Here is an 18494-nt window from a genome sequence, read left to right on the forward strand (position 1 = left end):
ATGTCCGTGTGAGTACAGGAATGCCCAAGGAATCCAAAGGGCCACATCGGGTCCCTTCAAGCTGGAGTTACAGGCAGTTGTTAGCTGCTTGATGTGCATTCTGGAAGCTGAACGTGGGTCCTCTGCAAGAGCAGTGTGCATTATTAATAAACCCATTATTATTTATTGTTGTCTACTCAGAAAAAAAGTAAGAATTTACCACTAAATTCACATGGGATGACCATCAAAATCTGAGTGTCCTAGCTGCCTGTACACAGGCATATACACACCCACAGACCTTCAATCCACAGCAAACCCACTGAACGACACTTTGGGGAGGCATCAGGGAAGAAAAGACAACCTATGTCTGATCAAACTAAGTTCCAGAGGGTTAACCAAGCTGTGAAGGGGATGGTTTGGCCAGAACAGAAGGTGGAGATTGTTGGAGCACTCTCTGAAGGCAACGAAAGCATGCCATTCAGAAAGTCAGTCGGAGGCTTGAATGCTGCAGAGGGGGCCAGAGCTCAGGAGCAGTGTGCTCACTGAGGAACAGTACCTGGAAAACTGCTGCTGCAGGCCTCGCATCTGGATCCTGTTGCGCTCTGACTCCAGGGTCACCTCCCTCAAGCGCTCCTCACTCTGTAGCCGTAAATGTCGCTCCTCTTCCAACTCATGTATCAGCTTCTCATGCTACGAAACACACAAAGGCATGGCCTTCAGAAGGTGTTGGCAGCAAAACAAGACACAAGGAGAGATGGCTGCTGGTTCTTAAGTGCTAACCTGAGCTTCATATTCATGGCTACTTGTCCAGCTACATAAAATGTGTGCGTGTGCGCACACGCGCGCACACACACACACACACACACACACACACACACACCACAAAATGATAACAGTTTTGTGCAGTAAATTCTGTTATTAACCTCCTGTTATACACCAGGAAACCAAGGATCAAAGATCTACACTTGTACTCAAGTCATAGACACCCTGGTCTAGAGGAAAGGCTTGGTAGATAAAATGTTTTCCTTGCAAGTATGCAGAGGACCTGAGCTTAGATCTCCAGCACCAACATATAAGCTGTCAGCCACAAGGACTCATAATGCCAGTGCTGGGGACTAGAGATAGGTGGAACACCGGGAGCTTGCTGACTAGGCATTCTAGCTGTAAAGGCAAAATCTATGTTCAGTAAGAGACCCTGGATCAAAAAACAAAGTGAAGAAATGATGTGAACATATCTCAACACCATCCTCAGGCATCATATGGGTCCCCATGGGTAAGCATTAATACACACAGGATCACAGAAGCCCAAAGGTGAAAGAATCTGAGTCCTGGATGGCTTTCCTCTGTTAGTGAAGTAATTTCCATTAAGCCAAGTTGTCTTTTGTAAGGAACTATGACCCCATACTCCCATCAAAGTCATAGTCATTCAGATATTAAAGCATCAGTGTCTGTTCAAAATGACTTCATCTCTTCAATCTCCGGAATATCATTTAAAGGAAGTGTCATTGTGTGCACACAACAGCCAAGAATCTCAAGTTAATTAGACCACAGCTTCTGAAATTGTGGTTCAGAACCCCACAATTTAGTCACAGGCTGAACATGAAAACAAAGTTTATGAATACTCACCAAATAAAATTAATTCAAAATCAAACAAATAAAGAGCCCAAAGTGTTTATGGCAGCCCATGCCCATGCTGCAGTGTGCTGTTTCCCTGTAGATTTGGTTCTGAAGCCACAGCATGTACTCTGCACATGCTGTGTGACACGCAGCACCAAGAGACACTGCCTGAACACCTTGGCTCAGATTTAAAGCTCCCTTGTTTGCAAATGGCAGTGTTTCTTTGTCCACACAAAGTCTGCTGCTCTTACAGAAGCATAATGCTTTAGTGACAGAGGACGGGGTGTTTTCTGCCATCATTTCTCAGCATGTATGGATCCAATTAGTATCTCTCTGCCCTGGACTATGTCCAGATGCTTATTTAACTCTTGCTATGGAGTTACCTACTTGATCATCCTACAAGAAGGAATTCAAAACATTATAGCTTGGAATTAAAACAGAATTTCTAGCAACTGCTGAAATGTTTGTGGACATACTTTCGTCATATTGTGCTATGTATTAATGCAAAGCACTGAACTCATTATTGATGAATACAAAATCATAATATCCATCAACTGTGAAAACACTCAAGGCATTCTGTGTACTACAGTATTCAATATTTAGCCATAAGTTTTACTTCTTGATGTAAAAATAAATAAGGAAGTCCATTTCATTAGTATAAAACTCTGCTTCCATTTTTAGTAGATAGTAAAATTACATATACACTGAAGAATGGTTTTTAAACAAATAACTATGATTTACAGTCAGCATGTTTTATTTTACACACCTGTATACCTGTGGTCATATAAAAATGTCTCAGTCAAAAAGGGGTTCTGATTTAAAAAACAAAACACACAAAAAAAAAACATTAAGTAGCCCTGAGTTAAAATACAGAGTTGAGAAAAATGCTCAAGATTTTGTTTTAATTTTGTCCAACCAGGTTTTCAAAGGTTAAAAGCATTTCTTTTATAATCCTGCCAAACTAGCTGATCTCATAGGACATGCATAACTGACAAGGCCAGAAGAGCTGGTCCTGCACATAGCTCAGGCCCTCCTTATAATACTGACTTAGCCATAGCAATGCCATCTCCAGTTCCCTCATGTTTTGTTCATGTTCTTGTTTCTCTACTGCAGCACCCAACTGCAGTCATTGCTGCTAAGTGGAACACTCTGAGTACAGATTATACAATTCTGTGGTGTCAGGTATGTGATGGCTCACCATAAGGGACTTCCATTCCTGTGTGAGAAGAAGAGAAGTGATGAGCTCCATGTTGAGATAAATCAAAAGTTGTAACTCTGTTGTGAATATCCAGGGTTCAATATGTGCCTTTGTAAGAACAGAGAGCAAAAATGCATTTTCTACAGCTCAATTTTTTTTTTAAGTCAACTCATTTTTACTGGTGTAAAGTGTTTTGCCTACATGTATGTCTATGCACCACATGAGTACCTTGTACCTGTGAAGCTCAGAAGAAGGTATAAGATCCACTGTAACAGAAATTATGGATGGTTATAAGATAGCCCATTGGTGCTAAGAAACAAACCTGGGTCCTCTGCAAGGCCAGCAAGTGCTCTTAACCACTGATCCATCTCTCCAGAACTCCAGCTCTAATTTATGGAGATAAACTTATCCTGAAGACCATGAAGAAAATATCAGAATATATTCTAGAAGTATATTGCCATACTCTAGAAATACTTACACATCTCCCTGCCTCAGAGCTGTGGCCATGTGCTCCCTCTGGTTAAAAGGTCCCTGAGCACCAGTGAGTCAGAGAACTTTCTGATTAAGCTTGAGGACTTGACTCTGACTCTCCAGCACACATATAAAATCCACATGGGTCAGTGATCCCAGCACTGGGAAGGGAGACAGGAGGATCACTGGGGTTAGTGGCTAGCAGTCTCACTCCAGGTCAGTGAGAGGCCTTGCCTCAAGAGAATGATGTAGAAAGTGACAGAACAGGACATAAGACATCCTCCTCTGGCCTCTGCACACATTTGCACAGGCAGACATAACACACACACACACACACACACACACACACACAAACACACACACACTCATACACTTATATAATGGTCTATGAGATGCCACCAAGGGCTTTTCCCAGGCTCAACCTTCAGACATACCCTTCCGCAGCATCATTTCATCCCTCTCTCCAATCCTGAGTTCCAACAGCACCCACAACATCCACTGCATCTAAGATCCCTTTTCTGGTTTTATATATGTGTGTGTGTGTGTGTGTGTGTGTGTGTGTGTGTGTGTGTGTGACATTCAACACTTGTCTGAGATTAAGAGAGTAGGATCACCTTTCCTAAGCAAATATATTTCGTATTTTTAGAGCATGAAGTAATGCACAGTTGTGCTAGAAATATTCACTCTTGTTCACTTTGGAGCCAGCTTTCTTGCTAAGTCTTATCTTTGTTCCCTCTAAACTCTCCCAATCATTTACTTTCACTGAGATCAGGACAAATCGGAATAAAATCTTTATCCTGTATCCTTGGAATATGACATTCTAGAAGCTTTGGAAAGTGTATTTGTGTAAGGAAAAAGTCCTAAAGCCAATTTGATAGGAAATCACAACATGTTCACATGGTTGGGCTTGCCCAGCAGGCCGCCTAATTATTTCTGGTTCAAAATAGCCATTTCCAGGTCAGAACATCTCGAGTGACTAGGACTCCGTGGCTTTACATGGTTGCGTAAAGCGCTCACAGCCATGTAATCTATGCGCATGCGTGGAGTAGCCACATGCGGTCCTGTACGCATGCACGGCCCACTCTTTAAAAAGCCAGCGCCATGTTGCACTTGTCTCTCTCTTCTCTCTCTCCTCTTCTCTTCTCTCCTCTCCTCACTCATGTGTGTGCTTCACACAGGCCTGTCACGTCTCTTTCTATCCTATATTAATAAACAGCTGTTCTGTGGATTTGTCGTATTCGGGACGTGTTCCTTGCGGGGTAAGAGCGCCAACTAAATAACTAATACAATTCTCTTCAAAAATAGTTAAAATGGTAAATTTTATTGTATGTTTTTAACATAATAAGAAAAACTAACCCTTTATCAGTATCACACACAAACACTGTATAGAAGGATCATGCACAGTTGCTGTTTTTATAGAATTTGGAAGACTGGGTTTTGAGTCTATGATGAGGTGGTGTTCAAAAGCACATGCAATGGAAGGTGACAAGTTCTTCAAAGAGAACAGTGACCTTCCTTAACTCAGAAACAAACAAACAGGGGCTGGGGCTGGGGCTCAGTTGCAGAATGCTTGCTATCAGGCCAGAGGCCCTGAGAGCCACCCCCAGAAGAGCATAAACAGGGTGGCATGGCTCCTATCTGTAATCTCAACACCTGAAAGGCTGAATAAAGGAAGTCAGAAGTCCAAGGTCATCCTTGTTTACTTAGGGAGCTTGAGGCTCTCCTGGGCTATACAAGACTATCTCTAAAGACAAAGACAAGAAAACAAACAAACAAACAAGAACAAAGATTATATGATTTTCACTATGATATTGAAGGGTCTGATATCTAATAAGGGATCACTTTCTTGTCCACATGAATAATCTTCAGTTCAATTTGATGTTGCTATCTCAAGTACGTACACACACACACACACACACACACACACACACACACACCCCACAGAGAATATTCCAGAGCATTAAAATTATGAAATTATGAAGGCAGGAGTTGTTCACTAAAAATATTCCTTACATGTGGAATTTCAAGGACTCCATCAAAGTGTGACAGTAACATGCCTGTAGTTTCCAAACAGAATTTTTCCTTCAAATTAAAACAGGGAAAAAGAAAGATGTCTGAAAGTAGAAAAGCATTTTATTAATGAGTTGGCTGGATCCTCGACACACTGGTCTGTCCCCCCAGTAACCTGATTTCCTCCTACATGTTTGCTCCAGGACTCTTACAAAAACAAGTTACAGTAAAAGTGTCCTTGGAGGGAAGCCTGACAACCAGCTTGGGAACTCAGAATTGCTTCATAGGCATAGACTTGCCCAGTGGTGTCCAAAATACCAAAGGTGTTTCCCAATCAACATCCAGTGCACCCTGAAGCATTCTACCAATTACAGGCCCTTTTCCCTCTCTCCCTACCTGAAATCTAGAGCAACAGTTGCTTTTATTCCTTAGAAGTCCATAAGATAGGCTGCAGAGATGGCTCAGTCAGGAAAGGGCTCACTCTGCAAGCACAAACAACTAAGTCTGACCACCCAGGGGCCATGGGAAAAAAGAAGTTGGGCATGGTTGGCAGGCAGAGACAGGTAGACTCCTGAGGTCACTGATCAGCCAACCCAGATTAACCAGGGTATCCCAGGCCAGGGACAGTACAAGAGTCTGTGTCAAAAAAAAAAAAAAAGGTGGATATTACCTAAGGCACTACAGCCAAGGGCTATCTATGTTCCTGTATACACACAGAGAGAGAGAGAGAAAGAGAGAGAGAGAGAGAGAGAGAGAGAGAGAGAGAGCACAGAGTTCTATAATTCAAAGACATCAGTGTAGAAATTAAACTAATGTTTTCACAAAAAAAGCTAGTTTTAATTTAAAAACTCTTTACCAATTTCTATCAACCCCAATGTCAAATGGATCTAAATTAAGCTATAGTTACAGCATCTAATTGCAGGCCCATTTTTGCTTTTCAGACAAATTGTGAAGTATTTTTCCCCATAAGCCCTCTGAATTCAATATCTCCATTAGTTATGAAAGATTTGGTCATTCTAGAAGCTGAGATGCAGATAAAGAACTTCAGCATTGATTTTTTTTTTCCAGCGTGCACTATTGGCTGTAACAGAAGAATCAGAATCAGATTGGGTGATGCACGGATAGAGACAGTTACAGGATATATCCACAGTGCTGATAACATCACCTGAGGGAGACACAGCTTTCATTCTAACCAACAAAAGACACAGAACACGACTTTCTAAAGTGAGAGCATGGACAAAAGGGCAACTTGGATAACAGAGATGAGGACAGGGAGCAGAGCGGGGGTGGGCAGGAACTTCAAGGGCAAGGAGGACAGCTGGACAGCTGGATGCACCTCAGTGCTATGCCGAGGGGGAGCCCTACAGGAAAAGCCACAGGTGAGTTGTATAATATAATAACTTTTCTTAAGCAAAAGAACTCTCTAGGGTGGAAGATGACCCAGTGGATAAAGTATATGTGCCCCAAGTGTGAAGGTCAGAGTAAGGTGCCTAGTTCCACCAGCCTGCTAAATAAGCTCTAGGTTCAGTGAAAGCCTCTGGTGCAGGGAATATAGTGGAGATTGGTGGAGGAAGACACCAGAGACGAACCTCTGGTCTTCATACTTTAGCACGCATTTGTGTATACACTAAGAAATAGCAACAGATGATTGGGTTTTTTTGAGCAGGGCTTCTTTGTGTAACAGCTCTAGGTATCCTGGAACTCACTTTGTAGACCAGGCTGGCCTCAAACTCACTAAGAATTCCCTGCCTCTGCTTCCCAAGTGCTGGGATTAAAAGCATGTGCCATCATGATCAGCTAAGAAAATTAATAATTTTTATTGCATATAGTCAATCATCCTTTTACTTATCAACCAGAATTCTGAATGAAGAACAAAATGGTAAGATTTAATTCATAATATAACATCATTCAAATATGGTCTTGATACCATCATACAACCAGAAAAGCAGGAAGTAAAAATACGTATGTAAAAGTGTTCACACTTTTGAACATTATAAACATCTTAATTCATGCAGTGATGAAGACATGAGATCAATCATCTAGCTTGTCTCTTTGGTTTTCCCATGAGCTTCTTGTTTTCAGCCTTGGTGGGATGGTATCATAAACTTCAAAGGACCTAGAATCTCCCAGGAGACAAACTGGGCACTTCTCCAAAGGAGTTGCTAGAGTAGGTTAGTACAGGAGGGAACACCTGTCCAGAATTGGGATGGCTCCATTCTATGGGCTCGGGTCCTGGGTTGAATTCAAAGGAGGAGGTGAGCTGGACAGCAACATTCACCTCTCCACATTCTAACTACAGCCGCAATGTGACCAGCTAACTCACTCCCCACTGCTATAGACCATACTTGGTGCAAGCCAAGATAAACTTCTGCTTCCTTGAGTTGCTTTTCTGTCAGATATTTTGAAACTTCAATGTAGGGGAGGGGAACCTGTGCTTCGGAAATACACTTACTCTGCATGGACCCACGTTAAAGAGTTAAGCTTCCCTCCAACTCCCACATTTTATACACCCATAAAATCAGCCATAACCCTAGCAGGAAAAATAGAATTACTAATGATACCAAGACTATGAAGAGATGAAACATAAATTCAACAAGATGTATTTGGGTACACACATACCAGGGTCAGGGTCAGTCGGGCCATGGGGGTCCCATGGCAATGACTGAAAGGGACTGATCTCCTGGTTTCAGACCATTGGGTGAGTGAGCTGTATGGCTTTTCTTGGCCAATGGAGTGCAAGAAAGGCAGTTAAGAGGTAGATGTTTAATGTCATGTAACTGTGAAGGGGAGGAACAAAGCAGACTTCAGATGGATAACAAGTCTATGTGAGTTTTAAAGAGAAAAACCAAATCCTAGTGATACCGGAACAAGGAATCCACCCTTGGTGTGCTCAGGAAGCCAGAGACTACCATAAAGAAGCAAAGACAGACTGTCACCTGTGAGTATCGTTCATGAACAATGGTTCCATGCCCTGGGGATGTCTATTCAGCCTCACTGTCTTTCTGACTTCAACAAGCATCCAGAAAACCATTTCCTCATAGGTAATTTAATACATGATGATGATGATGATGATACAGTGAGACAGTCAAGACTTTGGCTAACAAACAAACTGGGTGGTAGAGCTGCTGTCTTTAAACAGCTGCCTAATGCAGAAGGAGTCTTCACAGACCAGTCTTCCCATTGAGTTTCCCTGGTCTGAGGCTCATTTCTCAACTTAACTTAAGAAGTGCTTCATTTACTTGGCCAACAAGCTCTTTTATAAAGTCAGTGACACATTCGTCAACTTTAATCACAGATCTTTCTCTGCTGTTACATCAATTGATCACAATTTAACAATAGCTATTAATTATTCTATCCTCCTGGGAATTCTTGGAAATCGATTTTATTAAGTGCCTTCATACTTAACTGAATTCTTAAAATTCCCATTTCTTTGCTTTGGAGGCTATATATTCTGTCCATAAAAGGGTGGCGGGTCAGTCTCTCAGCAGTCTGGACTTGTAGAGCTATGCTCTGAAACATCTGTCAAGTGGCCTCGGATTTATGTTTGTGCCTTTTATGTCCACCACTCTGATCCTTCCCTGTTTGTACCAACAAGGACCAACAAGGAACTAATGTATTTCATAGCTGATTTAGTTCTGTGTCTGGAAATGCTCTGTTTCTCTTCTTTCAATATTACACAGGATTCAGAAGTCCTTCTTCTGTCTCCAGTCTTGAACCTCAGGTATATTTCACATAAAGGTTAACCTCTGCCATGTTTTCTCAATCTTCTGGTCTCTCTTACATCTTGCCTAACAATGTATCTACAGTGTTTCCAACCTTCTGACACACTCATTTTTCTTAGCTCTTTTTAATTATACATAATGGCTTCTCTGGGAGATTTTCATACACATATATAAAGTATTTTGATCACCTTCACCTTCTGTTCTGTCATTCTCTCCCCACTGATCCTCTTCTTTTGCTCAACGAGGTCCCCTTTTACTTTCAAGTCCTTTTTGACATTACTACTCATAACCAGTTGAACATCATTAGAGCTGCTTGTAAGATCACGGGGGAAGGAGTTATTTTCAAGACCATGGGAAACTTACCAAAAGCTATACCACTGAAGAAAATGTCTCTTTCCCTGACTGATGTTAACTGACTGGCTATAGGTCCTTGGGGAAGCGGGGAGCTTTAAGAGCTATTGATGGGCTCAATTTGTGTAGGTTTTGTGCATGTAGCCACAGGGTTGTGAGCTAATGTGTAAAGACCATGTCCTGCCTAGAAGATGGCATTCCACAACACTGAATTCTTTCTGCCTGCCCTGTCCTTCATGTTTGCTGAGCCTTATCTCCATGTCATCTCTCATACTCTTAGTGTTTAGCTCCACTTTTTTAGAACCACGTATCACCCTATCATTGGCTAAGTACTCCACATATACCTGTGTCCCATCTCTACAATGCTGTTTGGTTGAGAAGGGGACTAAGCCTTGTGCTTGGGAAGGACCTGCCCATCTCGGAAGCACACTCCTATGTGGTCCAAAACTATGCAGTAGGCACTTGCTAAGTGTAGCTGAATCCCCCTCACTTTACTGTGTTGTTTTATTCCCTGTCTACAGATTTCTTCCCACAGTCCAGAGAATGAAAATCCAACTTGATATTCGTCTCATCTGATCAGTCCCTTTTACTCATTAATTATTAAGTCATAAATTTCATTTCATCTAGGACTCTCCTTCCAGAGCATTTGGAATTGCATTTATTAAGATTGCACATTTTCTGTTCATTCTGTTCAACCCCCTTGGTTTTGTAGATCAGTGAGAGAGGAAAAAAACCTATTTAGACTAGGAATCTTTATATTCCTGTCTTTCCTTGGTGAATGGGTGTAATTATGTGTATGGGAAATTAGACTGTTTGCTATGATAATTATTCACTCTTCTAAAATAAGAGAATAATTATAATGTCAACATCTGACTGTACAAGTTACTGCTGAAGCGTTTAAGTCTGCCACAAAGTGGTTTGCAGGATCCTGGCAATTAATATTAATTTTCCACAAATGCTTTTTATTCATCTGGAGAACATTCCAGATGGCCTTCTCACTTCCCATTGCCTTGCAGAGATTTTTCTTTACACAGAACTGTTTCTTCAAACAAAGCTTTGAGAACCACTGGCCTGCTGTTTACAGAACTGGCTTCTAATGTTTTAGAGCAGACAGATTAGAGGAGAAATTTCAGTTTTTAAAACGCTTTCCCGAAGTTTGCCTGATGTTGTTAGGAAATGCAAACTTTCACATTTCATCATGAAAAGGTCGGTTTGAACAGTTAAAAGATCGTCATGGAATCATGAGCAAGCTACAGTTCAATGCTTTAGTGTTCTCCTTCACAGAATCAACAACCTTAGGAGAAGGTAAAGATATTACATACTGAAAACTCGGTTTGTGCCAATTTTGGAGGTAAGCTTTATGGAAATATCATTTTATTTTAAAAAAATCATTAAACTTTAAGATGTGTGTTGAGTAAACACAGATCATCAATTTAACAAAGGGAAATGTATTACCTTACAAAAACATCTAAGTAACCATTTATGCATGTATGCATGTATACACATGTGTGCATATATGTGTAGAAGTCAGAGGTCAAATTCATGTGTTTTCCATGACCGCTCTCTACCTTATATTTTGAAACTGGGTCTCTCAGTATCCTGGAACTCCCAAATTAGGCAAGGCTGGCTGGTCAGAAAGCCCTGGGAGTCTTCCTATCTCTGCCCCACTGGTGCTAAAATTTGGGGCTAGTTTATTGTTATTTGTTTGTTTGGTGTGTGTGTGTGTGTGTGTGTGTGTGTGTGTGTGTGTGTGTGTTCTGGGATTTCACTGAGGTCCTTATGCTTGTGAGGTAACCTCTTCACATACTGAACTATTTCCCTGAATGGCTCTTTTCAAAGCATATTTGGCCCTTGATCAATCATATGAATGAAGGATAATGTCATGCCATAGGACTAGTCCACAGTGACAGCAGTTGTAAGCAAATGAAGACATGATAAATATCATTTATAAAAAGTATGCCAACAGCAACTGGAGTCCACACTAACAAAACATCTATGCCTAGTGTAGAGCCAGACACTGAAGCTCACAGAGGAACTGGGCATGGTGTGTCTACAGATCTACTGGGAACACTTTAATGGAGTGTTAGGAACCATGCTGAGAGGGGCTTGCTTTGTAATTCCTAGCTTCTCCCTGGTTCCCACTCCTGGCTGAATGCTTAGCTCTCTCTCATTCACAAGTGGTTTCTTCTGGAACATTCTGTCAGACCTGACTGAACACAGCAGGAGCTATCTTACCAATGGAAACATTAGTACCTTTCCCTTGCCAAAGAACTTCCAATCAAAGGGAAACAAATCTTGGGAAAGTGCTTTAGAATGTTGAGGACAAAGAGGTATTTAAAGACGTTTATTTTTCTAGGGTGACCTGGTGCAGCCCAGGTCTCCCCAGCTAAGCTCAAAGGTCAATCCACTCCTAAAGTCACTCCCTGTGAACTGCTGGAAGAGAAGGGGTTATCAAGAACTAGGGGACTGGTTCCTCTAGGCTACAGAGACTTATATGTTCACCTCGCATCTGCATTTATAAGTTACTATGTGTATATGTGTATACATAAATATGAGCTCAACACCAAATCTGCACCTGAGTATATAGCACAGTAAAAATGAGTATCCAACATTTTCAATATTGCTATATTAAGATCCTGAAAAACCTCTCTAGGAAATTTTGCCCTTTTCAGGAAACCATAATGCTAAAAATCTAAGTTTTATTGTCCTGGCTTTGCATGTTATAAAACAGGACTCTTTCCCTTCCACAAGTATAGAAAATTCGTACATTATTCAACAAACATGTTTTACAGAGCTTAGAATTCCCAGGAATTATTACTAAAGAATCAGGTCGAACATGCACAGTGCTGAAGGTCCCAATTTGTGATTGTTAGCAGTCCTTAAGGAACAGGTGTGTCATTCATACCTCAGAGGCTTCACCTCTGAGGTCAGGAGGAATTACAAAGGACCCATTAGTGACAGAGTTCATTGTACTGAACATCACTTATGAGCAGTTGTTAATAAATAAACAGACACTATACCACAGAGATTCTGCTTTATTTTTATTTTTAACGTAGACGGAATCTATCTATACCATGACACTGTGGCTAAAAGCATTGAAAGAACATTATAGCTAGTACCAATAGTTATACAACAGAGTATAAGATAAGGAAGCATATAGACATCAAAAGTCTACCTCAGTGCTGGGGGTCTAGCTTAGTGGAGAGATTGCTGCCCTAGGAAATGGGACGCTCTCTGGCTTTGAGCCCTAGCACCATCTATAATGGGCTTGCGGGGGGGCATAACATGTCTGGAATCACAGGCACTTCAGAGGCAGAAGCTGCTTCAAGTTTATGACTGGCCTAAGCTGGCTGAAAGTCCATCTATGCTACAGGAGACACTCTCTTGGAATAACAAAAGAAAGTTACATTTCAGTACACCTTGTGGGAAGCACCTGATATAGAGGCTCATAATGGGTCCAAGTGCTGAAAACAATCACCCATTGAGTGCTTGGCCTTAAAAGGAACAGCTATATCACCTCCTTAAAGGCCCTGAAAACATCATGGAAGAGATGGCAAAAAGAATTTAAGAGCCAGATGATGGGGAGATGGGGAGCAAAAGGTATCTTCTGGGCATGACATAGCCCCTGTGCCTATGAGCTCACAGCAGCTGTGTTTCTCCACACAAGACTGGGCCTGTCGACATTTCATCATGGATGGAGGAGGGCCCATGAGGCCCAGTCCTCTTTGAGGGGTTTTTGACAACTAGCGGCTGCTAGAAGATGTGGATATAATTTTTTTCAGTAGTGTAGCTGCTGGTAAGCTGCTCATGATCCACACAGGATTCAGTCCACAATAATTAAACTCTGTAGGGACTTGTATGGAAGAAGAAGAGGTTCATCAGGACAGGAAACGGGGTGACAAAGGGTGACAGGGATAAAAATGATCAAAGCCTTATGTGCATGTATGAAAACAGCCGAAGAACAATAATTGATTAAAATAACAAAAGCACACCTCTTTATTCATGGAGGAATTGGAAAACAATTACAGGACATGTTAAATGAAAGAAAACAAGAGGAAGGGGGGATAGTTATCCCTAACATTACAAATGATGATTTGATATGAAGATCAGCTGAGTTCTGAGCATGCTCCTCATGTTAGAGACAGTCCTCACAGCACTGACGAACAACACAAGACAGTGAGCAGTGGGTGCTGGTCCCAACTCAGTCCTTTTTTGTTATTTATTTCTTTTGTGATTATACAGCACCTAAAGCAACAAGCACATGCGTAGGGAAGCAGGGGTTGTGTGCAGACGATCTGACTTTGTGGGTCTAGAACTCGGTGGGCTTGCTTAGGAGTCTTTTCTAGTCAATTTTCACATCAACTACTGAACCAACTGGTGAATTTAAGTCTCTCTCTTCTAAGACCTTCTTAGAGTCTGTAGAGTATAAAAAAGTTTAAGTGTCTGTGTGTGTGTGTGTGTGTGTGTGTGTGAAAGAGAAAGAGAGAGAGAGAGAGAGAACACCACTATTAAGAATATTACTGAGTTCGAGGCCAGCCTGGTCTACAGAGCTAGTCCAGGACAGGCTCCAAAGCTACAGAGAAACCCTGTCTCAAAAAACAAACAAACAAAAAAACAAACAAAAAGAATATTACAATGTGGCCTTGCCAGATAACTTAGTGGGCCAAGGCACTTACCTTTAGGACTAATGGCCTAAGTTCAATCCCTGGAACACACACGGTGGAAGTGAAACCTACTTCCACCAGTCACCCTCTGGCTGGTGTACTACGGCAAAAGCGTGCGCACTCACGCTTACACACACACACACACACAAGAAATGCAGTGATTTCAAGAATGTTACAAATGCAGGAGCTGGCATGTTTTCAATAAAGGACCAGACCTGACTACTGGAGACTTTCCAGGTTGCTGCCTGTTTCAACTCCTCAGCTAGACCCTTGATCATGGAACTGGACATAGATCATCAGTGAATAAATGTGTGTGTGTGTGTGTGTGTGTGTGTGTGTGTGTGTGTGTGTCCGAGGCGAGGAGATAGGTGTGAGCTCAGAGGCCAAGATGGGGCTGCAGAGTGGCACCGACTCAGGAAGAATCACAAATGGGCAGGAGGCAGGCAGTGTGCCATGAGTCCGTGGAGCCCCAGCCAACATCGACCGTTGACAGGGGGTCAATCCAAAGGGTTCTTTTTCTATGAAGTGACCCTCTGTTTTTGTTGTTTTTCTATTCAAATTTTTGCATTCCTACCTTGGGGCTGGGTAACTTCTGGTTACTGAGAAACAAAACCCACTTGATACCCCTTCCCCCATACTGAATGAAATTTGATGGCAGCCATCCAGGATGAAAATTTCAGTTTGTGCTTTGGAGAAGGGATAAAGCCTTTGGGAGCTCTGAAAACATCTAATATCTGTGCTTGTCAGTGTGCCGGGAACAAATCTGTTCTCTATCCCCACGATTACATCGCTGCACAGAGGCACCAGGTTCATGTAATACAGAATCACATCTTAGCCTTTAGTGTTGAGCCATTATCCAGTGCCTCTTCCCATTCTCAGAAAGGCCTGCTCCCTGGAGGACAGGAAAAGAGCCTCCAGTCACTTGCTGCTACAGTTACTTAGTACTTGAATTCAATAATTTACAAAGAGCCAACTTCATGTCTAGCTAACTTGACCATTAGATAGTTTTGAATATTGATCATACCATATAGACAAATGATTGCTTAGTCTTTATTATGGTTTGAGGATTGACTTTAAATTATTGGTTCTGACAGTAACTATTCCCCAAGCATCCAGATGTAACAGACTTAGTCCCCAGTGTGCTATAAAAGGTACTATAGACCTTTAAGAGGTGGGATCTAGCAACATACACTTGGAGGTCAATGAAGGCATCTCTCAAGTAAATTGTTAGACTTCAAGCAGCTCTGTCTCTCTACTTCCTGGGTGCAGATGTGGGTGCTCCCTTGTAAACTGACCTCTGGCCATAATGTCAAACCCTCATCAGAGGCCTAAACACATGAGGTCCACACGATCTTGGATTTGAACTTGCAGACTTTTAAATATCTCTTTTACTTTGTAACTGGCCCATATCAAGTATATCACTGTAGTTACGAAAAAATAACTAATATAGTCAGACAAATGCATATTTTCTTTACCCTGAAGTCTCTAATAATAGTTTCCAAGATTTCATGCTGACAGTTGTCAGCTCATTTAATGCTTTTCTATATTATTTTTTCCAAAGCTGACAAAAAAATTTAAGTTTAGATACTCATTAAAAGCAAACAGGGCTGGGAAGTCGGCTCAGTCAGGAATGTGATTGCTTGCAAATGTGTGGACCTGACTTCAGATCTCCAGAAGCCATACAAACATGCCAAGCAAGGAGCTGGAGAAATGGCTGAGTGGAGCAAAGTACTTGGTTACCATCTAAGACTGGTAACCTGAGCTAGGTGCAGTGGAACGTCTATGATCCTAGGACTCCTACAATGTGATAGGATGTGGACACAGGACAATCAGCCGGAAGTGTGTGAGCCTACAGTATGCTGCACAGTGGCAGAAACCAGAGAACTCCTGCCTCAACAAGGTGGAAGGAAAGAACTGACTCCCAGAAGTTGCCCTCTGGCCTATAAACCTACACATGGCACATTTGCCTACACTCACATACCCATGTGTACATATGTGCTTGGGTGCTCATGCACATACACACATACACACACATTATAATGATGATAATAATAATAATAATAAATAAAATCTGTAAGTGCTAAGGGAGGTGGGGAGTGCTTATAATATCAGCTTGTAGTCCCAGCAAAGGTGAGATGGAATTTAGAGAGGAGAGACTTCTGGAAACTTGCAGGTCCCTGGCCTGGCATACAAGGTGAAGTTTCTGGCCAATGAGAAACCTTGTTTTCAACAAAACAGGTAGGAGGCACCTGAGGACTGACATCATACTTGTAGTCTCCATCGCAGAAATGTGCAAGTGCACACAAATGTGCACATGCACACATAGAGAGACAGGAATGGAGAGATAGCTCAGGGGTTAACAGTACTAGCTGCAATTCCAAAGGACCCAAATCCAGTTCCCAGTACTGATGTGGGGCAAATAACAACTCTCTGTCACTTCTGCTCCAGGGGAATCCAACACTTCTGGTCTCCGGGGTTACCTATACACCTGTGTACACACCCATACACAAACATACATATACACAATTAAAAATTAAATAACTTTTAAAAAAAGGAACAACAGCACATATCTAAGAATGGCCAGTAAAGCCCTTTACTTGTAACAGAATACAGAAGAAACTCCTCCTACCTGCTTTTATGTACTATGTCTAAGTTAAGTCAATCTTCCTGCACAGTAATTTTTTTCATCTTTTCCCTCACAACTAAGGTGGCTTAGGAGAGAAGAGTGAGTGAGCAGTCTGGAATGTGTGCAGCCCTTGGGTCCTGCCATTTACCAGTAATTCCCCAGATCTTGTGTTTGGCTCATATTTTAAAAGACTTCAAAACTTCAGATGTCCTTTTGTCTGCTATCCATTGATTGCTGTTAAAACTAAATGTTTTTCACTCAGTAATCAATACTTTCTTACAAAAATACACCCAGGCATTGACAAACAACTCCGTGGCTGATTGCAGCTTTCCTGAGAGTGGACAGCATGAAAAACTACTCTCTGCAAGTATTAGGAAAGATCACACCAGTTCTGATGCTTATTACAATATTTACATGGTCCTTACAGCTGGATCACTCCACTGTAGCCAGACTTTATTAAAGCAGACAGCTACTGAATCACAAGCTCTCAGAGAATAACAATTAGCATGCCTTGGTCCTTCATTATGTTTCCAGGCATGGCAACCATCCGGCTCGTGCTCACGCACCCATTTGCACACATTTTCTTCTGATGAAGTCATTAAAAGCAACAGCTACAGAGAATGAAGAAGAGGTGCTGGTAGGAAACAGAAACACTAATGACTTTGTTTCATAAAATCTTTGTTCCAGACTCAGTTCTCAGACAGCAAGCACCTGCTTTCAAAATTAACTTGCTGGACTTTGAGGTCCCTGCACAGGAGCATGCCTTGATCTGGGGTTCTCACCCATTCCGAAAGACAAATTCTCTGGCCTTTTAAAACATTTGCCCTAGGTCAGCAGGATGTTCTTAATGCAACTGAAAGCAGGATTCCATGCAGGCATGCAGTGTCCACACATGTAAGCATGGGGCATACATGTAACTTGTATCTTTCTCACCTTCCAATACCACTTCACTCAAACACCACGTTCCTAAAGTGCACAGTTCCGCTCTCCATTGGCAGGCACTCAGTGGTTATGGCTAAATTAAATTGGGAGTGATATCAAAATCTTCCAGACACAACAAACAAAAAGACCCCTTTCCATGTATTCCTTAAGTCAGATATAGGATGTACTCGCCTCCAAGATTATTAGCAAGAAAGGATTCTGGAAATGATGGCTTTGAACCATTTGAACCAGTATGTTGTAACCGGTGACAAACAGCAAGGAAAGTATTTGCAATTTTTATTAGTAGCTGTTGATACTCTGACCCCCCTCAATAAGGATGGTCACATTACAGTGAGGCAACCCAATGAGCCAGGTCCAAAGTTTCTCAGACATTGCTTTCTTGTTCCAAGATAGTTCCAAGATAGACATAGCTCAAAAATGCCACCAACTGTAATCAAGCACTGGTCAATCACAGCCACCAGCATTCACTAAATATTTATGCTTATTGTTTAGTTACTATAGGGAAAAACATTCAGACTGAGCAAGGAGGCTGAAAGTCTGTAGTGGGTACCTCGATGCAGACTCCGATATTTTCTAAATCTCTATAGGCAAGCTTATTTACCTCTTCATAATGTAAAAGGGGAAGAATAACTCACTGATGTTTTATCATGACCAACCAGAGTGACATGCACAATGGATGCCAATGGGTATCTGATTGTATGAGAAAACAATTCTAGAATATATAAAATTGGAATCACTTCTGAATCCACTAATATAATTTAAAATATCAATAAACTACAGGACCCTCCTTACAATCTCTTATGGAGAAGTGGCTTTAGATGTGACAGTGGCCATACGAAAATTAACTTCACAATTATACACCCCACAGCTTTACCCACACAGGAATGGGCAATGCCTTCATTCCCAGCCAGGGA

General features: G+C 41.7%; 1 protein-coding gene across 1 annotated transcript in view; it reads right to left on the bottom strand.

Annotated features, from left to right (window-relative positions):
* The window catches only part of Nckap5 (NCK associated protein 5), a 918845-nt gene that overhangs the window by 482291 nt on the left and 418060 nt on the right, over positions 1-18494 (bottom strand). Inside the window, exon 5 of the mRNA XM_036202994.1 lies at positions 536-669. Coding sequence (XP_036058887.1) covers positions 536-669 — 134 coding nt within the window. The remainder of the gene's footprint in view (positions 1-535; positions 670-18494) is intronic.

Source organism: Onychomys torridus, chromosome 11, assembly GCF_903995425.1.
Source record: "Onychomys torridus chromosome 11, mOncTor1.1, whole genome shotgun sequence".
Taxonomy (NCBI): Eukaryota; Metazoa; Chordata; class Mammalia; order Rodentia; family Cricetidae; genus Onychomys; species Onychomys torridus.